Source organism: Camponotus floridanus, unplaced genomic scaffold (genome assembly GCF_003227725.1).
Source record: "Camponotus floridanus strain SB8 unplaced genomic scaffold, Cflo_v7.5 scaffold250, whole genome shotgun sequence".
NCBI classification, from domain to species: Eukaryota; Metazoa; Arthropoda; class Insecta; order Hymenoptera; family Formicidae; genus Camponotus; species Camponotus floridanus.
The window spans coordinates 320,472-346,843 of record NW_020229382.1 but is presented as its reverse complement, the minus strand read 5'-3'; the positions used below and the strand labels follow the sequence as shown (position 1 = coordinate 346,843).

The 26,372-nt window shown below is 27.6% G+C and overlaps 2 protein-coding genes across 2 annotated transcripts; both read left to right on the top strand.

Moving 5' to 3' along the window:
- Positions 1–310: 310 nt before the first annotated feature.
- Positions 311–6,286, top strand: LOC105257830 (lysosomal aspartic protease). Its single transcript, XM_025409286.1, has 8 exons — positions 311–488; positions 839–1,086; positions 3,407–3,534; positions 3,668–3,882; positions 4,052–4,174; positions 4,239–4,374; positions 4,601–4,693; positions 4,773–6,286. The coding sequence occupies exons 1-8, from the start codon at positions 430–432 to the stop codon at positions 4,935–4,937; spliced, it is 1,167 nt and encodes a 388-aa protein (XP_025265071.1). The 5' UTR covers positions 311–429; the 3' UTR covers positions 4,938–6,286.
- A 716-nt stretch (positions 6,287–7,002) lies between these two features.
- Positions 7,003–24,566, top strand: LOC105255115. Its single transcript, XM_025409276.1, has 21 exons — positions 7,003–7,171; positions 7,525–7,736; positions 8,783–8,901; positions 9,028–9,245; positions 9,487–9,606; positions 9,670–9,805; positions 10,670–10,762; positions 10,842–11,003; positions 14,306–14,546; positions 15,089–15,207; positions 15,359–15,579; positions 15,727–15,849; positions 15,914–16,049; positions 16,284–16,376; positions 16,456–16,529; positions 22,282–22,378; positions 22,522–22,742; positions 23,003–23,125; positions 23,192–23,327; positions 23,555–23,647; positions 23,727–24,566. The coding sequence occupies exons 1-21, from the start codon at positions 7,113–7,115 to the stop codon at positions 23,898–23,900; spliced, it is 2,970 nt and encodes a 989-aa protein (XP_025265061.1). The 5' UTR covers positions 7,003–7,112; the 3' UTR covers positions 23,901–24,566.
- The last annotated feature ends 1,806 nt before the right edge of the window (positions 24,567–26,372 follow it).

Genomic DNA, 26,372 nt, shown 5'->3' with positions numbered 1-26,372 from the left:
TAAATGCTACTTTTTCCAAATTATCTATTGTAAAGTTAATGTTGCATGATTGTCTCTTTCGACGACATAAATGTATTCCTTCGAAAGAATTGTTTTTATTATTAATCATGAATTTATGTAAATAAACGTTCTTCATTAAAAATACACGTTCATGCAAAATATATTATATATAGTATATTTAAATTGATCGATGCAAATCTATCAGGATTTTTCGAATGTTTCGCGCTTTCTTTACCTGTTCAAGAATTCAACAGAGGGACACGCGTGATCGTATATATATAACGCTATCGAATACCGATACAGTGCTAAGGAAGAGTTAGTAAAGGACAACACTTTATTTATCTGCGTATGTGATCATAAAGTGTCGAAAGAAAGTCATCGTAGAAATTTTCACGAATCGAGACTTCAGCATTAGATAACTTCTGAAATATGTTTCGCCTTCTTGTGGTGATGACGGTGCTCCTTATGACGACTGACGCGCAATTATCGTATATATTTTAATTATATTTTATATTGGTATAATAAATATCGAAATTATGAAGATCGAATTTTTCTCGTATCCGATTTCTTGAATTAAACGCGTAACTTGACCAAATGCAATTAATACTTCAATACAAATTGGATAAAATTATTTGGTCAAAACGTATATTTTTATTTATTAATCAAAAAATAAATAAAATAAGAATATTTTTGATAGAGTGACTCATTGTTCTTTTGTAAAGTTTGCTTTTGTTCATCTTGCTTTTACCCCTATTTAAACAACAACCGTTAATATAAATCTCTTTGGAAGTCAATAAATATATTTGTATTCACAGAATGTTCTTTATGTTATTTCAAGGATTTTGCATGAAAGTTTTTTGGCAATGATGGATTTTCTGCCATTTATTTTGGAAAAAGCTGACACCAAGTTGCAAAAAGTTCCTTCAGTTCAGAATTTTCCTTCGGTACGTTTGACCAACATCGACAACGTGATTTATTATGGCACTATTAGCATTGGAATTCCACCGCAAGAATTTAAAGTTGTGTTTGATAGTGGTTCCCCATATCTTTGGATATTTCCCAAAAAGTCCACAAATCCTGTTGCTTGTAAGTATCGTTTATACAGGGTCTACCAAAAGTGTGGAAACCCCTAAATATCTCGGAAAATATACGTTTTACAGAAAAGTGTTTCCAACAAAAGTTGTAAGGTTTAAGAAGATCTATATACTGATTCTATCAGTTTGACCTTGGATGGCGTCGTCAAGGTCAGGTCAAGGTCACATTGACTTTTTTAAATGACACCCCCTACATTTGATTGCATATTCTTATAGCTTAATTCAAGAGCTTTCCAAAACACTATAATAATGTTCATTTTTATTAAGTACTTTGCGAGTTATGAGGGTTGAAATAATTTCTTAATTTTACATAAACCATAAAATATCTAGTAAACCATTCATTTTTCGATTATCTTACCTTCATACTTTTATGTACAAAATAATGAAAGGAATCAATTGGTGTAAAGAAAACATACAGTTGTTTTTAAGAAAAAATATGGAATTGTTAATTGCAAATTACATATTTTTTCTTAGAAACAACTATGTGTTTTCTTTACACCAATTGATTCCTCTCATTAATTTGTACATAAAAGTATGAAGGTAAGATAATCGAAAAATGAATGGTTTACTAGATATTTTATGGTTTATGTAAAATTAAGAAATTATTTCAACCCTCATAACTCGCAAAGTACTTAATAAAAATGAACATTATTATAGTGTTTTGGAAAGCTCTTGAATTAAGCTATAAGAATATGCAATCAAATGTAGGGGGTGTCATTTAAAAAAGTCAATGTGACCTTGACCTGACCTTGACGACGCCATCCAAGGTCAAACTGATAGAATCAGTATATAGATCTTCTTAAACCCTACAACTTTTGTTGGAAACACTTTTCTGTAAAACGTATATTTTCCGAGATATTTAGGGGTTTCCACACTTTTGGTAGACCCTGTATATACATGTACATGTGTATGCTTTTACTTTTAATTTATTAAATAAATTTCATTTCATCAATATCGTTCTTAGATAAGCTTAAACTTCAATTTTTTTAAATCCGCGAATATATATATACAGGGTGGGGCATTTATCTTGAGACAAGATAATATCTCGATTGGAGTCGATTATTTTGAAAAAAGTTTTAGACAAAAGTTGTAGGATTTTTCCCGGGCAATCCGACGGTGACCTTAGATTTGACCTTGGATAGTCATTTGAAGATCACATAAAGATTACCTTCAATTTCTTAAATGGAACTCCCTATTTTTCATTGCATATTCTTGTAGCTTATCTCGAGAGCTTTCCAAAACACTATAATTAAGTACCTTTTTATTAAGTACTTTTTGAGTTATAAGGCTTGAAATAATTTTTTAATTTTACATAAACCATAAAATATCTAGTAAACCATTCATTTTTCGATTATCTTACCTTCATACTTTTATGTACAAAATAATGAGAGGAATCAATTGGTGTAAAGAAAACACATAGTTGTTTCTAAGAAAAAATATGTAATTTGCAATTAACAATTCCATATTTTTTCTTAAAAACAACTGTATGTTTTCTTTACACCAATTGATTCCTGTCATTATTTTGTACATAAAAGTATGAAGGTAAGATAATCGAAAAATGAATGATTTACTAGATATTTTATGGTTTATGTAAAATTAAGAAATTATTTCAAGCCTTATAACTCAAAAAGTACTTAATAAAAAGGTACTTAATTATAGTGTTTTGGAAAGCTCTCGAGATAAGCTACAAGAATATGTAATGAAAAGGGGGTTCCATTTAAGAAATTGAAGGTAATCTTTATGTAACCTTCAAATGACTATCCAAGGTCAAATCTAAGGTCACCGTCGGATTGCCCGGGAAAAATCCTACAACTTTTGTCTAAAACTTTTTTCAAAATAATCGACTCCAATCGAGATATTATCTTGTCTCAAGATAAATGCCCCACCCTGTATATATTATATATATATATATATATATATATATATATATTCTATCTCTACAATTATATTTTTCAAGTATAATCTTGGGATTTAAAAAGTTGAATATTATACTGATACATATTTATTTTAATTTTCTAGTAATATTTAATATTGTAGTGTAAATATTACAATGGCAAACTTTGGAATTTGAAAATGTTTAAATTGATTAAAATAATTTATCACATTCACTCTTTAAAGATACAAACAAACAATGATAAACAAAGATGATTTATGAATTAATTCGATAAAAACGTGTACATGTACAACATATATAATTATTTATAAAAAAATGTTGTATATTTAATATAAATTAATAAGATAATATGTCTATGCATATTTAAAAAATTTTGTTAATATTGCTAATTTTCGATATTACTGAATATGCTTCGCAGTGACACGTAGTCAATATGATAATACGTCTTCCAACCCATACATACCAAATAATACATCATTTCATGTATTATTATACCGATACCTCGATTATAATGTAACAGGATTTCTATCTACTGATACAGTAAATGTAAGTTATTATTAAATAAACATTCTAATTTAATTATAACTAAAATGATAGTTTAAACATTATTTAAGCAATCGTGTTCTATTTTTTCCGTAGCAATGTACGATGTATTATTTCAATACAAACTTTATCGTAGGTTGCCAACCTCAATGTAGAGAGGCAAACATTTCTAAAAGCGGTAAATATATCAAACGAACATATGCTTGAATCATACTTAAATAAATCTGACCGAAAATATGATGGTCTTTTGGGCCTGAGCTATCAACAAACATTCGAACCATTTTCTGTCATCGAGAATATGATTCATCAAGGACTAATGTCATCAGGCATTTTCAGTTTTTATCTAAATAGGTACATATCTTTTCCACCTATAAGCATCGTATACCTATCTAAACGAGATTTTTTAATATTAAAATATTATTTATATTTGCACATTAAATAAACTTAATTTTAATTATCACACACATATACTATTATATACGATATAAAAAATATACGATATAAAAAATATAATTTTCAGAAACGCTTCAGCCGATTTCGGTGGTAAATTGATATTCGGTGGTTCCGATCCTGCTTATTACGAAGGGGATTTTACATATATTCCTGTTACTAACAGAAAATATTGGCAATTTACCATTGATAGGTTCGTTATTTTTTAAATTACATTAATGACGTTTCAATAAATTGTTAACGTCATTGCTTTGTAGTATCCAAATAAATGATTTTACTTGGTTCGAGGAAAGCTGCCAAGCTATCGTTGACACAAGTATTTGGAAAATAATTGGTCCAGAAAAGGAAGTCTTACTTATTAATCGACTTATTAAAACTAATTCATATGGAAATGTAAGTAAACAATATCTTTTAAGTAATTATACCTTTCACAAAGCACATAATCTTTGATGGAATAAAATAAATTATAAAAAATTGATAATAGCGATAAAAAAATAAATTATAGGTATGTTCAAATGAAACATTAATTTCTATGGAACAATAACGTTAATTTTTATTTCCGAATACTTATATTCACTAAATATGATTAATTGTTAATCTGATATTATGTTCTATTTAGGTGGACTGCAATAGAATTTCTGAATTGCCTATAATCAGGTTTAATTTGGGTGGTAAGACATTCGATCTTACCGGTAAGGATTATATCATTCGGGTGAGTGCCATAAGAAAATTATTTAAATTATTTAAATATGTATAAGAGAATTTTATATCGTGTATTTAATTCTGCTCAGCATCCATATGATAAAAGTACATGTGTAACCGTCTTCTGGAAACACGAGTCAACATATAAAGATGATGTAAAATGGGTTCTGGGGATGCCATTTATTGGCCGTTACTACACTGAGTTTGATATGGAGAAAGGCCGAGTGGGATTTGCTTTGGCGAAAAATGTATAAAATTTATCAAAATGTACAGAAAATTTCATTGTCACCTTTTATTGTGTATTTATCATCATTTTTAAAATTATTTGTTTAGTTTTCGGTAAGAAAAAAATTTAATTTTTTAATCGCCAATCGACAAAGTTCGCATACTGTCAATGTAAATTTTTGCGTAATATCTACATAACTGCGTCTTAATTTTCAACAACAATACTTTCTCGTGAAAGCAACTGATTTGAGCTTATTTGCTAATTAAAATGCGAATTTTTTGCGAGCAGTGTCATTTGCTAAGTTCAATGTTGCATTGTCGTCTAGTCGATATAATCAATTTATTCTTTCAAAATGCTGATTTCTCCTTCATTATTATTCTTAATCACGCACATATTTAATAATTTATTTTAATACAATTTGTTTTAATTATAACACAATATATTGTATAAAATATTTTTAAATTTGATTGATCGATAAGACGTATAATCGATAACACGGATATGTTTCGAATGCGAGCGATTATATATATAATAACAGCCAAATGTCGATAAATGATAGCTCTAGTAATCGAATACAATTTCTTTTTGGTATGTCGCAACGTACAGAAAGAAATTTATTGCAAATTTCGAAAACATGTTCCGTTTTCTCGTGATGACTGTAATGCTGACCGAAAATGCTGACGCGGAAATCCAAAACTAAGTTCATACATTGTAATGTATGTTTACGTTACATATCAGTATAATAAATATTGAATTTATAAAAATTGACCTATTTCGTCGTCACCACATTCGATTTTGTGAGATCCCAAACTTATGTAATGGTGATTGCATATATAGAACGATAAATCGTAAATAAAAAGTTCGTGCAGTAATAATAAGAGTTTTCGATTTTATAATAATATTACAAAAATTATATTTTTTTGCTCGATTTAATAAGAATTGGATGTGAAAAGTTACACTGGACCTAGTAAAATTAATCTTGAAGCTCTCTCGTAAATGTAGTATTGTTGCGAATAGAGAATTTCGAAAGGTTTCCAGTTTTACTTTCTGCATCGTACGTGAACAACAATTAATATGCTTCCGTTTGGTGAGAAAATCTCGTTGTTAGCGTTTTAAGACAATCCCGCTTTAATATAAAATATTTCCAAACCGCATTAAATTATCGATTTATCGGTTAGATTTTATCTGTATTATGCATCATGTGTTTTTAAATGCATAATTGCGATTTTGATGCTGTTGAACACGACAAGCGCGTTTTTCTGATTTACCGTATCATATTAATCGTTATCTTATTATATGTTGATTTTTATAAGACAATTGAAATTATCATCATAATATAATGCTTTCCATTATTGAAAGTTATCTTATTTTGATAAATTAATCGCACATTTTTAATAAAATAATATTTCCTTATTAGAGATACATTACTTGTTTCATAAAATTTCATATTGTTACATTTTTTCAAATTTACACAATATATGATGAAAGAAATGTATTGTAGAAATATATATACTAGAACTAAAACATATACAGTATATGGTTTTAAGTTTTGTATAGCATCTTGAGTTAAAATATTCATAATAATATTATCTCAAATTTAACATAACAAATTGTTTATAGCAAAATTTTTTAAATTAATGAATATTCAAATATATATTTCAAGATTATGTACACTTTCTTATCCTTTTAATAACCTCAAGAATTCATCAAAGAAGATTTATAATTACATAAATATAGTTTTTCCGCACAAAATTATATAAAGAAATGTCGGTTAATTAAATGCTACTTTTTACAAATTATCTATTGTAAAATTAATGTTGCACGATTGTCTGTTTCGACGACATAAATGTATTCTTTCGAAAGAATTGTTTTTATTATTAATCATGAATTTATGTAAATAAACGTTCTGCATTAAAAATACACGTTCATGTAAAATATGGTATATTTAAATTAAATTGATCGATGGAAATCTATCAGGATTTTTCGAATGTTTCGCGCTTTCTCTACCTGCTCAAGCATTCAACAGAGGGACACGCATGATCATATATATACATAACGCTATTGAATACCAATACAGTGCTAATGAAGAGATAGTAAACGACAACATTTTGTTTTTCTGCATATCAAGTCATAAAGTGTCGAAAGAAAGTCGTCGTTGAAATTTTCACGAATCGAGACTTCAGCAGTAAATAAATTCTGAAATATGTTTCGCCTTCTTGTGGTGGTGACGGTGCTCTTTATGAAGACTGACACGCAATTTCCGTATATATTTTATTATATATATTTTATATTGGCATAATAAATATCGAAATTATAAAGATCGAATCTTTTTCGTATCCGATTTTTTGGATTAAACGCGTAACTTGAGCGAATGCAATTAATACTTCAATACAAATTGGATAAAATTTCTTTGGTCAAAATATATGTTCTTATTTATTAGTCAAAAAGTAAATAAGATAAGAATATTTTTGATAGAGTGATTCATTGTTCTTTCGTAACGTTTGCTTTTGTCCATCTTGCTTTTATCCCTATTTAAACTATGACCGTTAATATAAATCTCTTTGAGATCATCAAATATGTTTGCATTCACCGAATGTTCTTTATGTTATTTCAAGAGAATTTTTCTGGAGTTGGCGAGGAATAACTGACTCCAAATTGCAAAAACTTCCTTCAGATAATAATTTTCCTTCAGTACATTTGACCAATTTCAAAAATGTATATTATTATGGCTCTATTGGAATTGGAACTCCACAGCAAGAATTTAAAGTTGTATTTGATACTAGTTCCTCATATCTTTGGATATTTTCCAAAAAATGCACAGTTGGTTGTAAGTAAATTGTTTATATATATATATATATATATATATATATATTTAGATATTATATGCATTTACTTTTAATTTATTAAATAAATTTTATTTCATCATTATCGTTCTTTAGATAATCTTAAACTTCAATTTCTTAAATCCGCGAATACATATATATTCTATCTACAATTATATTTTTCAAGTATAATCTTGGGACTTAAAAAGATAAATATTATACAGATACATATTTACTTTAATTTTATAATAATATTTAATATGATAGTGTAAATATTACAATAGCAAACTTTGGAATTTGCACAAAAATGTCTGATGAAATCCGATGAAAAGGTAACGAATGGATATTATACCGATCACTTTAATCAGATATCTGTTTGGAAAGTTCCGACTTTTGAACTTTCTGATCAGATATCCCATCGATTGATATTTTCTGATTGGATATCTGATAGGTTTCTTTTTTTTGCAATTAAAGTCATCGGTTAATAATCGGATAATATCCGTTCCTTACATTTACATCGGATTTCATCGGACATTTTTCGCAGTGTGGAAATATCAAAAATAATTTAATTAATAAATAATAAATTTAAATAAAAGTAATCGAGGCTCTACTTATACAAAATTACAATTAGTTATAAAGGGCTTGTAGAGCGAGAAAATAAGTATATTATAAAAGTTTAATTATGTCATAATGTACATCCAAATAAGTTTATGTCGACGGTGACATTACAATAATACAGAAAAGATCAAAATAAAGGTTACCTTATTTTCTCGCTCTACAAGCCCTTTATAACTAATTGTAATAAATTTAAATAAAAAATGTCAAAAATAATTTAAATAATTTATCATATTGTCTCTCTGAAGATACAAACATACATTGATAAACAAAGATGATTTACGAATTAATTCGACAAGTACACATACGACATATACAATTATTTACAAAAGAATGTTGTATATTTAATATAGATTAATAAGATAATATGTTTATGCATATTTTAAAAATCTTTATAATATTGCTAATTTCCGATATTACTGAATATGCTTTACAGTGGCACGTTCTCGATATGATAATACATTTTCCGACTCATATATACCAAATAATACTAAGATTGACATAGAATACATCCATTACAGTATACATGGATTCCTATCTAATGATATGGTGAATGTAAGTCATTATTAAATAATCAAACCAATTTAGTTATAACTGTAATCATATTTTAAACATTTCTTAAGCAATTGTGTTCCTTTTTCTGCGCGGCAATATATTATTTGAATATCAACTTTATCGTAGGTTGCCAACCTCAACGTAAAGAATCAAACCTTTGTAGAAATGGTAAACTTAAACTTGAAAATATTTAATTTCTATTTAAATATACTTGACGAAAAATTTGATGGTCTCATGGGCCTGAGTTATTCCAATATATCTGAGAATGCAATAACGACTGTCTTCGACAACATGATTGAACAAGGTTTAGTGTCATCACGCATTTTCAGTTTTTATCTAAATAGGTACACATCTTCTCTACTTCCAAACATTTCATGTCTCTCTAAATCAGCTTTTTTAATAAATATGAATATTATATATATATATATATATATTTATTTTAATATTAACATAAATTAAATTTGTTATTTATATATAATATTATAATTATTTAAATTAAAATAATATTTATATTTGCACATTAAATAAATTTAATTTTAATTATCACACTCATACATATTGCAATATAAAAATCATAATTTGCAGAAATGCTTCAGCCTATTTAGGTGGTAAATTGATATTCGGTGGTTCCGATCCTGCTTATTACGAAGGGGATATTACATATATTCCTATTACTAACAAAGGATGGCAATTTGCTATTGATAGGTTCGTTATTTTTTAAATTACATTAATTGTTTTCAATAAATTGTTAATATCACCGTTTTGTAGTATCCAAATAAATGGTTTAACCTGGAGCGGGCAAGGCTGCCAAGCTATTGTTGACACAAGTACTTGGAAAATAATTGGACCAGAAAGGGATGTTTCACTTATTAATAAAGTTATTAAAATTAATTCACAGAGAAGTGTAAGTAAACGATATCTTTCAAGTAATTATATCTTTCACAAAGCACGTAGTCTTTGATAGAAAAATAAATTATAAAAAGTTAATAAAAAAGATAAAGAAATAAATATTAGGTATGTTCAAATAAAACATAAGCTTCTTTGGAACAATGTCAGTTCTGAAATGTTATGGAAAAAAAGCAACAGTGGAACACGGAGTTAAATATAAGCAAATATATTCTATGATATTTGATACAAAGTTGTAATAAGATGTATATTAGTCAACGTGTCAGCGTTTCTCAGATGAACAGAGGAATGCAATAAGAAGAGAGCGTTCATGGACGTAAAAAATACAGGACAGACCATAAAGTTCTCTTTTAGACGAGGGGTATAAAACCTGAGGAATTTATTGTCGCGGCAATCTTTCAGATTTAGCGTCTATTTTCACGTCGCACGGACGTAAATCGAATAAAATATGAGAGATTCCGTGAAATCATCTATCATTCGAAATCGCTGTGTTATTTCGAATCATTTCTGAATATTAAAAAATTCAAAAATATCACACTTCGTGAAATTAATTTCCGTCGCCATGCGTCCGTCTTACATGCCTCATATTCCGTTGCAGTAGACATTTCTTTCCCCTCACCCTTTGAGCTTCATCACCACAGCAATACACTCTGTTCAGTATTTCTTACGTCCATGAGAGTGTTAGTAATACAAGAGCAAGGGAGTTTCCCATTGGCCTAAAGAAAAATGAGATAAGGGCGCTCATTGTGGTTAACATCCTAGTTGCCTGTGAGCGTGACATGGTTGCGCGGGATTCAACTTATACTTAATATATTCATGAAATATGATTAATTATTAACTTGATATTATGTTTTATTTAAAGGTGGACTGCGATCGAATTTTTCAATTGCCTACAGTCAGGTTTAATTTGGGTGGTAAGACGTTCGATCTTACCGGAAAAGATTATATCATTCGGGTGAGTGCTATAAGAAAAATATTGTATTCATTTAAATATGTATAAAAAAGGTTTATATTGTGTATTTAATACTGCTCAGCATCCATATGATGAAAGTATATGTATAACCGTCTTCTGGAAACACGATAGTGAAACATATGATAGTGAAACAAAATGGATTCTGGGAATGCCATTTATTGGCCGCTACTACACCGAGTTTGACATGGAGAAAAAACGAGTGGGATTTGCTTTGGCGAAAAATGTATAGAATCCATCAAAATGTATAGAAAATCTTTCATTGTTACCTTTTATTGTATACTTTATCATCATTTTTTAAATTATTTGTTTAATTTTTGATAAGAACAAAATTTAATTTTTTAATCGCCAATCGACAAATTTCGCAGATTATCAATGTGAATTTTTGCGTAATACCTACATAACTGTTCCTTAGTTATCAACAGCAATACTTTATCGTGAAAGCAACTGATATGGGCTTATAGTTACATAGAATGCGAATTTTTGCGAGTAATGGCATTCGCTAAGATCATTGTTGCATGGCCGTCTAATCGACATAATCAATCTATTCTTTCAAGAAATTGATTTCTCCTTCATTATCATTCTTAATCATGCGCACATTTAATGATTTATTTTAATACAATTTGTTTTAATTATAAAACAAACTATTAAATAAAATATTTCTAAATTTAATTGATCGATAGGCCGGATCGATAACACGGATATGTTTCGAATGTGAGCGATTGTATATGTAACAGCCGCCAAATGTCGATAAATGATAGCTCTAGTAGATAAGTACAATTTTTTTTGTATGTCGTAATACAGAAAGAAATTTACTGTCGTAATACAGAAAGAAATTTACTGGAAATTTCGAAAACATGTTCCGCTTTCTCGTGATGACTGTGATGCTGACTGACGCAGAAATCCGAAACTAAGTTCATACATTGTATTGTAAGTTTACGTTACATTTCAGTATAATAAATATTGAATTTATAAAAATTGACCTATCTCGTCGTGATTACATTCGATTTTCTGAGATCCAAAACTTATGTAAATGTGGTTGCATACATAGAACGATAAATCCTAAATAGAAAGTTATTCGTGCAGTGCAATAAGAGTTTTCAATTTTATAATAATGTTGTAAAAATCATTTTGTCAATGCTCGATTTAATAAGAATTGGATGTGAAAAGTTACACTGGATCTAGTAAAATTAATCTTGAAGCTCTCTCGTAAATGTAGCATTTTTATGGACCGAGAATTTCAAAGGTTTTCCCTACATCTTCGTACATGAAGAAGAATTAATATGCTTCCCTTCAGAGAGAAAACAGCTTGTTATTGCTTTAAAATAATCTCTGGGATCTAAAATATTCTCGATCCTCGACTTCTCGACCTGATTTTATCTGTCTTTATGCACCATGTGTTCTTAAATGTATAATTGCAATTTTGATTCTGTTAGATACGACAAGCGCGTTTTTTTGGTTTACTATATCATATTAATCGTTAAAGTGACAATTGAACGATAATGTATCCCGATAATGTATCGTTTTTTTTTATGCAATTAAAAATAATATCTCGGTTACTTTTTCTCAAATACTTGAGTCATGAATACAGAAATTGATTGCGTTTAGAGATTGGAAAAATCGATATTTGTTTTGTTTATTCGCTTTTGCATTTGCTTATGAATGATTCAACAAGATTTATACGAGATCATAATTGTAAAGCGATTATTTAAAACATAAGTATCATCGTACGTTCTAGATTTATGACTCTTGCGTATCGTTATGTACGAAGAAGTACAATAAATCGTTTAATTTGAATGGATCTAATAATTTCTCTACATTTCTGGAGTCTAAAAAGATGATTTTCAACTGAACAGTTTTGTAAATATGTTGTAACAAATAAGAATTATCCATCAGATCTGGTTATTCCGGATTATCGCTGATGCGTGTTTCAGTCAAACATGAAATAATCTGATTACAAATTGATTATAAATATTACATCTTTATTATTATTTATGAATGTTAATTACAATATATGTTTATATATGCATGCTATATATGTTTGAATTATACCAGTATTATCAAATTTTTTAAATCAGGACGAATTTAGAGCAAGGAACTAATAATAAAATTACAATGAAGAAATGACACATTTTTAATTGTATGTGTTTATTTTATTATATGTTATCTTATTATACGTTAATATTATCTTTTTATACATTAATTTTTATAATGTAATTGAAGTTAGCATCATTATTGAAAGTTATCTTATTTCGATAAATTAATGACACATTTTTTAATAAAGAAGTATTTCCTTATTAGAGATTTATTATTTGCCTTACAAAATTTCATATTGTTACATTTTATCAAATTTACATAATATATGCTAAAAGAATCGTATAGTAGAAATGTATATACTAAAAGTAAGACATATATAGTATAGGTTTTTAAGTTTTGTGCAGTCTCTTAAGTTAAAATATTCATATTAATATTATCCTATTTAAATTTAACATAATAAATTGTTTATAGCAAAATTTCTGAAATTAGTGAATACTTAAATATATATTTCAAGATTATGTAGCATATATAAGATATTTTCTTGTCCTCTTAAAAATCTCAAGAATTCATAAAAAAAAATGATTTATAATTACATAAATATGGTTTTTCCGCACGAAATTATATAAAAAAATGTCGGTTAATTAAAAACAGCTTTTTTCAAACTTTCTATTGTAAAGTTAATGTTGCATGATTGCCTATTTAGTCATTATAAATGTATTCTTTCGAAAGAATTGTTTCTATTATTAATCATAAATTTATATAAATAAACGTTCTTAATTAAGAATACGCGATCATGCAAAATATGATATATTTAAATTAAATTTATCGATGGAAATCCATCAAGAATTTTCGAATATTTCGCGCGTTCTTCATCTGTTCAAGCATTCAACAGAGGGACACGCGCGATCGTATATATATATATATATATATATATATATATATATATATATATATATAACGTCATCGTATACCGATACAGTGCTAAGGGAGAGTTAGTAACCGACACACTTTATTTTTCTGTGCATCTGGTCATAAAGTGTCGAAAGAAAAACGTCGTTGAAATTTTCACGAATCGAGATTTCAGCAATAAATAAATTCTGAAATATGTTTCGTCTTCTCATGGTGGTGACGGTGCTCTTTATGACGACTGACGCCCAATATATATATCCGTATATATTTTAGTTTATATTGGAATAATAAATATCGAAATTATAAACATCGAATCTTTCTCGTATCCGATTTCTTGGATTAAATGCGTAACTTGAGCAAATGCAATTAATTCTTCTATACATATTGGATGAAATTTCTTTGGTCAAAATATATGTTTTTATTTATTTGTCAAAGAGTAAATCAAATACGAATATTTTTGAAAAAATGTCTCATTGTACTTTCGTAACGTTCGCTTTTGTTCATCTTGCTTTTATCCTTATTTAAACGACAACCATTAATATAAATTTCTTTAGAGGTCATCAAATATATCTGCATTCCCAGAATGTTCTTTATGTTATTTCAAGGACACTTCTCTGGAATTGGTGGGGAATAACTAACCCCTTATTGCAAAAAGTTCCTTCAGATGTTATTTTTCCTTCGATACGTTTGACCAATTTCAAAAATATAGCTTACTATGGCGCTATTAAAATTGGAACTCCACCGCAAAACTTTAAAGTTGTATTTGATACTAGTTCCCCATATCTTTGGATATTTTCCAAAAAGTCCTCAAATCCTCTTGTTTGTAAGTAAATCGTTTATATATATGTATATGTATATGCTTTTACTTTTAATTTATTAAATAAATTTCATTTCATCAATATCGTTCTTAGATAAGTTTAAACTTCAATTTTTTAAATCCGCATATATATATATATATATATATATATATATATATACATATTCTTTTTACAATAATAAATTTTTGAAGTATAATCTTGGGATTTAAAAATTAAATATTATACAGATACATATTTACTTTAATTTTATAGTAATATTTATCATATTATAGTGTAAATATTACACTAGTAATCTTTGTAATTTGGAAATGTATAAATTCATTTAAATAATTTATTACATTCTTTCGCTGAGAATACAAATAAACATTGATAAACAAAGATGATTTATGAAATAATTTGACAAATACGTGTACATGTAGGACATATACAATCATTTACAAAAGAATGTTGTATATTTAATACAGATTAATAAGATAATATGTCTGTGCATATTTTAAAAATTTTTTTAATATTGCTAATTTTCGATCTTACCGAATATGCTTCACAGCGGTACGTAGTCAATATGATAATACGGATTCTTACACATACATATCAAATAATACTCATGTTTATATGTTATACAACGATTATAATGCAACAGGATTCATATCTTCTGATGCAGTGAATGTAAGTCATTATTATACAAAGATTCCAATTTAATTATAACTAAATTTCATTTAATTATAACTAAAATGATAGTTTAAACATTTCTTTAGCAATAGTGTTTTTTTTTGCGCGGCAATGACAATGTATTATTAAAATACCATATTTATCGTAGGTTGCCAACCTCAACGTAAAGATGCAAACATTTATAGAAGTGGTAAACGTATTATACGTAAATATATTTAATTTCTATGTAAATATACTTTACCGAAGGTTTGATGGTTTCATGGGCCTGAGTTATTCCGATATATCTGTCGATGGAATAACGCCTGTCTTCAACAACATGATTCGACAGGGACTAGTGTCATCACGCATTTTCAGTTTTTATCTAAATAGGTACATATCTTCTCTAGCTATAAACATCGTATACCTATCTAAACAAGATTTTTTAATATATTAAAATAATATTTATATTTGCACATTAAATAAACTTAATTTTAATTATCACACACATATATACGATATAAAAAATATAATTTTCAGAAACGCTTCAGCCGATTTCGGTGGTAAATTGATATTCGGTGGTTCCGATCCTGTTTATTATGAAGGAAGTTTTAGATATGTTCCTGTTACTCGCAGAGGATTCTGGCAATTTACCATTAATAAGTGCGTTATTTATTAAAATATATTAATCATGTTTCGACAAATTGTTGACGTCATCGTTTTGTAGTATCCGACTAAATAATTTTACTTGGTGCGAGCAAAGCTGCCAAGCTATGGTTGACACAAGTACTTGGAAAATAATTGGACCAGAAAAGGATGTTTCACTTATTAATCGACTTATTGAAATTAATACACATGGAAGTGTAAGTAAACGATATCTTTCAAGTAACTATATCTTTCACAAAGCACGTAATCTTTGATAAAAAATATAAATTATAAAAAATTGATTTTAGCGTTAAAAAAATAAATATTTGGTATGTTTAAATGAACTTAAATTAATTTCTATGGAACAGAAACGTTAATTCTTGTTTTCGAAATATTTAATATATTCATTAAATATGATTAATTGCTAACCTGATTTTATCTTTTATTTAAAGGTGAATTGCAATAGAATTTTTCATTTGCCCACAATCACGTTTAATTTGGATGGTAAGGCGTTCGATCTTACCGATAGAGATTATATCATTCGGGTGAGTGCTTCATGAAAATTATTTAAATTATTCGAATATGTATAAGAGAAGTTTATATTGTGTATTTAATACTGCTCAGCATCCAGATGATGAAAGTATGTGTATAACCGTCTTCTCGAAATCAAGATTCATGAATCAAGATCTAAACATGATGTAAAATGGATTCTGGGATTGCCATTTATGGGCCGTTACTACACTGAGTTTAATATGGAGAAAAACCGATTGGGATTTGCTTTGGCGAAGAAAGTATAGAAAATTTCAAAATGTAAAGAATAGAAAGTATAGAAGAAAGTATAGAAAATTTCAAAATGTAAAGAAAATCTTTCATTGTCACCTTTTATTGTATACTTTATCATTATTTTTTAAATTATTTGTTTAGTTTTCGGTAAGAAAAAAATGTAATCTCTTTTAATTTACAACTGACAAAGTTCCCATATCAATGTGAGTTTTTGCGTAATATGTACATAATTGTGCCTTAATCTTCAACAGTAATATCTTATCGTGAAAGTAACTGATATGAGCTTATTGCTAATTAGAATGCGAATTTTTGCGAGCAGTGTCATTTGCTAAGTTCATTGTTGCATGGCCGTCTAGTCGATATAATCAACCTATTTTTTCAAAATGCTGATTGCTTCATTATTATTCTTAATCACACATTTAATAATTTATTTGAATACAATTTGCTTTAATTATAACATAATATGTTGTATAAAATATTTTTAAATTTGATTGATCGATAGGACGGATATGTTTCGAATGCGCGCGATTGTACATACATATAACAGTCGCCAAATGTTGATAGTTCTAGTAATCGAGTACAATTTCTTTTTTTATACGTCGTAACGTACAGAAAGAAATTTACTTGAAGTTTCGAAAACATGTTCCGTTTTCTCATGATGACTGTGATGCTGATCGACGCAAAAATCCAAAATTAAGTTTACACATTTTATTGTATGTTTACAATACATATCAGTATAATAAATATTGAATTTACAAATATTGACCTATCTCATCGTGATCGCATTCGATTTTCTGAGATTCCAAACTTATGTAAATATGATTGCATACTTCGAACGATAAATCTTAAATAGAAAGTTAATCGTGCAGTGCAATTAAAGTTTTCGATTTTATAATAATATTACAAAAATCATATTTTATTGCTCGATTTAATAAGAATTTGATGTGAAAGGTTACACTGAATCTAGTAAAATTAATCTTGAAACTCTCTCGCAAATGTAGCATTGTTACGGATAGAGAATTTCAAAAGGTTTCCCGTTTCACTTTCTGCATCTTCGTACGTGAACAAGAATTAATATGCTTTTGTTCGGTGAGAAAACATGTCTTGTTATCGTTTTAAGACAATCCTGCTTTAATATAAAATATTTCCAAACCGCATTAGATTATCGATTTGTCGGCTGGATTTTATCTGTATTATGTGTTCTTAAATGCATAATTGCGATTTTGATGCTATAAGACATAACAAGCGCGTTTTTCTGATTTACTGTATCATATTAGTCGTTAAAAATTGCGGCGATAAATGAGCGGTAATGTATTTTTTTTCATGCAATTAAAAGAAAATATCTCGGTCTTTATCTCAAATACTTGCGTAGATCAGGAATATAGGAATTGATTGCGTTTAGAGATTGGAAAAATTCGATATTTGTTTTCACTTGTTTATGCATATGCTTATGAATGATTCGAGAAAATTTATACGAGATCAGAATTGTAGGTCAATTACTTAGAACGTAACTAACCATCGTCGTACGTTTTAGGTTTATGCTTGTGTTCTAGGTTTATTTTTGCGTATCGTTATGTACGAAGGAGTGCAATAGATCTTACTTAATTTAAATGGCCCTAATGGCTTCAATGACTTCTCTATATTTCTGGAGTCTAAAGAGACGATTTTTAACTGAACAGTTTTGTATATACATTGTAACAAATAACCACTATCCACTAGATCTGGTTATGCTGCATTGTTGCTGATTTCTATTTCAGTCAGACCTGAAATAATTTGATTACAAATTGATTATAAATATTACATTGTTATTATTATTTATGAATGTTAATTACAATATATGTTTATATATATATGCTATATACGTTTGAATTATATCAATATTATCAAATTTTTTAAATCTAGACTAATTTTGTGCAAAGAACTAATAATAAATATACAATGAAAAAATGACACATTTTTATTGTATAATGTGTTTATCTTGTTATATGTTATTTTATTATATGTTGATTTTTATAAGGCAATTGAAATTATTATCTTAATATAATGCTTTCCATTATTGAAAGTTATCTTATTTCGATAAATTAATCGCACATTTTTAATAAAAAAATATTTCCTTAGAGATACATTATTTCTTTTAAAATTTCATATGATTGCATTTTTTCAAATTTGCATGATATATGACGAAAGATATGTACAATAGAAATATATGTACTAAAAGAAAGACATGTATAGTATAAGTTTTTAAGTTTTGTATAGTATCTCGAGCGAAAATATTAATATTAATATTTTCCTAAGTTTAATATAGCAAATGGTTCATAGCAAAATTTCTGAAAATAATAAGTATTCAAATATATATTTCAAGATTATGTATGTTCTCGTCTCTTTACAAACCTCAAGAATTTATCAAATAAATTATATTATTATATATATAAATATAGTTTTTTCGCACGAAATTATATAAAAAATGTTGACCAATTAAAGATTACGTTTTTCAAATAATCTATTGTAAAGTTAGTGTTGCATGATTGTCTGTTTAGTCGATATAAATGTTTGTATTCTTTCGAAAGAATTGTTTTTATTATTAATCATAAATTTATATAAATAAATGTTCTTCATTAAGAAGTAAAATAGAAGCAAAATATGATATATTTAAACTAAATTGATTGACGGAAACATGTCTGGGTTTTTTTAATGTTTCGCGCGTTCTGTACCTGTTCAAATATTCAACAGAGGGACACGCGCGATTATATATATTTAACGCTCTCAAATACCAAACAGTGCTAAGGGAGAGTTGGTAAGCGACAACACTTCTTTTTCTGTGTATCTGGCCATAAAGTGTCGAAAGAAAGTCGTCGTTAAAATTTTCACGAATCGAGACTTCAGCAGTAAATAAATTCTGAAATATGTTTCGCCTTCTTGTAATAGTGACGGTGCTTTTTATGACGACTGACGCGCGAATGTGCAGGTATATATTTTATTATATTGTATATGAGAATGAGAAATATCGAAATTATAAAGCTCGACATTTTTCTCGCATCCGATTTCTTGGATTAAACGTATGCAAATGCAATTAATGCTTTAATACGAATTGGAAATTTCTTTGATCAAAACATATATTTTTATTTATTCGTCAACGAGTAAATAATAATACATTTTTAAAAAAGTGACTCATTGTTTTTTCGTAACGTTCGCTTTTGTCCATCTTTATCTCTATTTAAACGAGAACCGTTAACATAAATCGTGATTGGAGGTCATAAAAACATCTAATTGTAAACTACTTTTTCACGCGATAGCAGATCAACTATAGGTATAATGTGTTACTTTGTATTATTTGTCTAATTGACATTCTCTGTATCCTATTTTTAACAGTTAATACAGTTACTGCAAAATTATCGTTAATTAAACATCAATGTCCATTTTGTTATGTCTATTATTATACTTATATTTAATGCTGGATTATACAAATTAAATATTACCTTTGGGATATATATGAGTTCATACAATTTAGAAAAATCAATGAGTAATAAACATTTCTGATATATTTATATTTAAATGCATAACGTACTTGTATTGTAAATATGTAAGTTATATGGTTGACTTCTGAGACGTTTAAATTTATATGTACTTTCATGACTTATATTTGTTCTGAAAATATTTGTTAGTCATATCAAATGTGAATATTCATTTTACACACATATATTTGCAAGTGTATATCATATGTCATTAGTTTAATCTTAAAGAGCCACCCGAAGGTCACGTGAAGGCTCCAACTTTTTAAATGGGACACCTTATATGCTTTTGCATATTCTTGTAGCTCATCTCAAGAGCTTTCCAAAACACTACAATTATGTTAGTTTTCATTGAGTACTTTCCAAGTTATGAGGCTTGAAATCATTTTTTAATTTTACATAAACCGTAAAATATCTTGTAAAATATTCATTTTTCGATTATTTTACCTTAATACTTTTATGTACAAAATAATGAGAGAAATCAATCGGTGTAAAGAAAACATACAGTTGTTTTTAACAAAAAATATGGAATTGTTAATTGCAAATTCCATATTTTTTCTTAGAAACAACTATGTGTTTTCTTTACACCAATTGATTCCTCTCATTATTTTGTACATAAAAGTATGAAGGTAAGATAATCGAAAAATGAATGGTTTACTAGATATTTTACGGTTTATGTAAAATTAAAAAATGATTTCAAGCCTCATAACTTGGAAAGTACTTAATGAAAACTAACTTAATTATAGTGTTTTGGAAAGCTCTTGAGATGAGCTACAAGAATATGCAAAAGCATATAAGGTGTCCCATTTAAAAAGTTGGAGCTGACCTTCACGTGACCTTCGGGTGGCTCTTCAAGATTAAACTAATGACACCATCATATGTCCCCCTTGAAACCATACAACTTTTGTCTGAACAATTTTTTTGTATTCGGCTTACCAACGGAGTTATTCAGGTGGCCTGTTTTAGATGCCTCACCCTGTATATATATATATATATATATCCTAATATATATATATATATATATATATATATATATATATATCCTAATATATATATATATATATATATATATATATATATATATCCTAAATACACATATTACAGAATGTTGTTATGTTATTTCAAGGAGTTTATTGAACAAAATGCATTCCGCGGATAATCTTCCTTCAATAGCTTTGTCTAATTTCCGAAACGTGAATTACTATGGCGCTCTTTTGATTGGAATTCCACAGCAAAAATTTAAAGTTGTATTTGACACCAGTTCTGCAAATCTTTGGGTATTTTCCAAAAATTGCTCAATCCCTATTTGTTGTAAGTAATTTGTTTATATATATATATATATATATATATATATATATATATATATGTACAGGGTGTTTTGTCAACATACAGCTCAATACAACGGGTTGCCTGCTCATAAGAACGCAAGACCTGTTATGCAGCAATAGTAATACAGATCACACAAGCACATTTTCGACGAAGCATACTAGCTGTCACGCTATCAACGCATAATAAGCTGTAGAAGAAAAAATTAAATTGCACAGAATAGTGAACTTATGACATGAATATTTGAAAGTATATATCTAAAAGAATGTTATAATATTATAATATTATTATTATTATTATTTAACATTTAATATTATACATATATCAATAATCCTCATCTACATGTATAATTGCAATAATATTATAATATTATAATATTATAATATTATTGCAATTATATATATATGAGGATTATTAATATAATGTTAAGAGTTATATTAAGTTTAAGTTTTTTTTTATTATTTTTCTTGCGCTCCTATGAGCAGGCAACCTCGTATTGAGCTGTATGTTGATGAAACACCCTGTACATATAGGTTTTTATTTTTCATTTATTAAATAAATTTTATTTAATCGGTTTCGAAATGTATAAATTAATTAAAATAATTTATTATCTTCACTCTCTGAAGATGCAAACAAGCATTGATAAACAAAAATGCTTTATAAATTAATTCGACAAATACATTTACGTGTACAACATATACAATTATTTACAAAAGAATATTGTGTACTTAGACTAATAAAGACAATATCTCTATATATATTTTTAAAATCTTTCTAATAATTCTCGATATTAATGATTATGCTTCACATTGGCACATCGTCGATATAATAGTATGGGATCCTACACATATATATCAAATCGTATTAAGATTGGAATGGGATACTTTGATTACAATATACATGGATTCCTATTTACTGATACACTGAATGTAAGTTATTATTAAATAAACAATCGAATTTAATTAGAAAAAAGAGATCATACGAATAGTTTAAATATTTTTAAAGTAATTATGTTCTTTTTTTTGCGCGGCAATAACGATGTAGTATTATTTTAATATCAACTTTATCATAGGTTGCCAACCTCTATATAAAGAATCAAACATTTGCAGAAGTGGTATACGTATCAAACGTAAATAATTTTAATTTATATGTAAATATACTTGACCGAAAATTTGATGGTCTCTTGGGCCTGAGTTATTCCAGTATATCTGTCGGTGGAATAACGTCTGTCTTCGACAACATGATTGAACAAGGTTTAGTGTCATCACGCATTTTCAGTTTTTATATACATAGGTTCGTATCTTCTTTACCTATAAATAACATATATCTCTCTTTAAACGAAAATTTTTAATATATATGAATTTTATATATATAAGTACATAGAGCTCTATTTGTATATGTTTATATTTATTTTAATATTAACATAAATTAAATTTATTATTCATATAGTATTATAATTTTTTAAATTATAGTAATATTTATATTTGTACATTAAATAAACTTAATTTTAATTATCACACACATATATACGATATAAAAAATATAATTTTCAGAAACGCTTCAGTCAGTTTCGGTGGTAAATTGACATTCGGTGGTTCCGATCCTGCTTATTACGTAGGAGGTTTTACATATGTTCCAGTTACTAAGAAGGGATACTGGCAATTTACCCTAGAGAGGTACGGTATTTTTTAAATTACATTAATCAATTGTTTCAACAAATTGTTTACGTCATTGCTTTGTAGTATCGACATGAATGATTTTATTTGGTGCGAGAAAAGCTGCCAAGCTATCGTTGATTCAAGTGCTTGGCAAATAATGGGACCACAAACTGATATTTTATATATTAATCATCTTATTGGAACTAATACACAGGGAAGAGTAAGTAACTGATATCTTTCAAGTAATCATATTTTTCACAAAGCACGCAGCCTTTGATGAAAAAAATTATAAAAAATTGATAATAGCAATACAAAAATAAATATTAGGTACATTCGAATTAAAACATAAACTTGTAGGAACAATGACATTAATTCTTGTTTCCAAAATACTTAATATATTCATTAAATATGATTAATTACTAACCTGATATAATCTTTTATTTAAAGGTGGACTGCAATCGAATTTTGGAATTACCTACAATCAGGTTTAAATTGGGTGGTAAGACGTTCGATCTTACTGCTAAAGATTACATCATTCGAGTGAGTGTTATAAGAAAATTATTTAAATTATTTAAATATGTATAAGAGAAGTTTATATCGTGTATTTAATTCTGCTCAGTATCCATTTGATGAAAGTATATGTATAACCGTCTTCTGGGAACACGACCGATTTGAATGTATCGGTAATGTAGAGGTAGAATGGATTCTGGGCACGCCATTTATGGGCCGTTACTACACCGAGTTTGATATGGAAAAAGATCGAGTGGGATTTGCTTTGGCGAGAAATATATAGAATTCATCAAAATGTATAGAAAATCTTTCATTGTCATCTTTTGTTGTATACATTATCATCATTTTTTAAATTATTTATTTAGTTTTCAATAAGAAAAAACTTAATCTCTTTTAGTCAACTGACGAAGTTCCCATATCACTATGAATTTTTGCGTAGTATGTACATAATTGTGTTTTAATTTTCAACCGCAATACTTTACCGTAAATGCAGCTGATTGCTAATTAGAATGCGAATTTTTACGAGTTATGTCATTCGTTAAAATCATTGTTACATGGCCGTCTAATCGATATAATCAATCTATTCTTTCGAAAAGCTGATTTTTCCTTCATTATCAATTTTCATCACGTGCGTATTTAATAATTTATTTTAATACAATTTGTTTCAATTATAAAACAAAATGTCAAATAAAATATTTTTAAATTTGATTGATCGATAGGACGGATGATCGATAACGGATATGTTTCGAATGCGCGCGATTGTATATATAACAGCCGCCAAATGTCGGTAAATGATAACTTTAGCAATCGAGTACAATTTCTGTTTTGTATGTCGCAACGTATAGAAAGAAATTTGCCAGAAATTTCGAAAACATATTCCGCTGTCTCGTTGTTGTTATGATTCTGATCGACGCGGAAATCCAAAGCTACGTTTATATTGTATTGTATGTGTACATTACATATTGGTATAATAAATATTGAATTTATAAAAATTGACCAATCTCGTCGTGACCACATTCGATTTTCTGAGATCCCAAACTTATGTAAATATGATTGCATACATAGAACGATAAATCCTAAATAGAAATTTATTCGTGCAGTGCAATTAAAGTTTTCGATTTTATAATAATGTTATAAAAATCATTTTCTCTTTGCTCGATTTAATAAGAATTTGGAATGAAAGGTTACCATTGGATCTAATAAAATTAATCTTGAAGCTCTCTCATAAATGTAGCATTTTTGCGGACCCAGAATTTCAAAGGTTTTCATTTCCGGTTTACATCTTCGTACGTGAACAAGAATTAATATGCTACCGCTCACAATCAGTGAGAGAACAGCTCGTTGTCTTTAATGAAAGATAATCTCGCTGCGATTTAAAATATTTCCGAGCCGCATTAAATCATCGATTTATCGATTTAATTTTATCTGTATTATGCATTCCATCAAATGTACTTAAATGCATAACGGTGCTGTTCGACACGAGAAGCGCGTTTTTCACATTGCAATTTACTATACCATATTAATCATTTAGATATGGCGGTGATAAAAGTGCGATAATATATCCCGCTGCCACACATGCAATTAAAAAAATAATATATTTGACATATCAGTCAAATAACGAGTAAAATAACTTTCGATGGAGTTTTTCATTAGAAGTGCATTTCATTAAAAAATATAGCTCCACAAAGTCCTTTGTTCTTATCAAATTCTACTTGTTTTTTTAATAATTCTTTCAGCTTCTCTTTCGTCATTTAAGATACAACATAATATTGCTTGTAAATAATTTAGCTCAATATTATTAAATATAGTATATTTATATCTCTTCTCCATACATTTTCGTAACAAATCATCGGATGACACTTACTAGAATTGAACAGCACAAGGATTATAACGGCTTCAAACCTCACCGAGTGATTTTGTAACATAATCTCAATTAATGTCAGTTAATTATATGTTTATTGTAGTAAAATGTTTGCTTGATTTAATTCAAGGTAAAAATATTGCCCCATTGTTATCATAATAATCTACATTTTGGGTTCTGAACCAGTTTGCATTAGATTTTCTTACAGGAATCAATTAACACAAAAGGCATTTGCTTATGAATGATTCAAGAGAATTTATGCGAGATCATATAGATCATTATAGATTCATTATTTAAAACGTATCTAACCATACGTTCATACATTCTAGGTTTATAATTCCTGCGTATCGTTATATGCAAAGACGTGCAATAGATCTCACTTAATTTGAATTAATCTAATGAATCTAGTGGTTTACCTGCATTTATGGAATTTAAAGATAATCTCCAACTGAACATTTGTACTCAAATAACCACTAAATCTGATTATTCTGGATTTTTGCCTATTTTAATGAGACGTGAAATAATTTGACTATAAATTGATTACAAATATTACATCACTATTATCATTATTTTATTTTCATTATTTTATTTTATTATTATTATTATTTATGAGTTTTAATTGTAATATATATTTAGATATGCATATATATATATATATATATATATATATATATATATAAACATGTAGTATGTGTATATTTATAATACACATATTACATGTTTGAATTATATCAATGTTTGGTATCAAATTTTATAAATCAAAATAAATTGGTAAAAAAAACTAATGATAAAATTACAATAAAATGATTACAATTTTTTATCTTACAATGTGTTTATCTTATTATATGTTACCCTATCATACATTAATTCTTATAATGTAATTGAATTTATTAT

Coding starts and splice junctions, on each gene's coding strand:
- LOC105257830 (XM_025409286.1), top strand. CDS start 430: ATGTTTCGCCTTCTTGTGGTGATGACGGTGCTCCTTATGACGACTGAC. Junction 4,175..4,238: donor TGGCAATTTACCATTGATAG/GTTCGTTATTTT, acceptor ATTGCTTTGTAG/TATCCAAATAAATGATTTTA. Junction 4,694..4,772: donor GTAAGGATTATATCATTCGG/GTGAGTGCCATA, acceptor AATTCTGCTCAG/CATCCATATGATAAAAGTAC.
- LOC105255115 (XM_025409276.1), top strand. CDS start 7,113: ATGTTTCGCCTTCTTGTGGTGGTGACGGTGCTCTTTATGAAGACTGAC. Junction 15,850..15,913: donor TGGCAATTTACCATTAATAA/GTGCGTTATTTA, acceptor ATCGTTTTGTAG/TATCCGACTAAATAATTTTA. Junction 16,530..22,281: donor AATCAAGATCTAAACATGAT/GTAAAATGGATT, acceptor TCGATATAATAG/TATGGGATCCTACACATATA.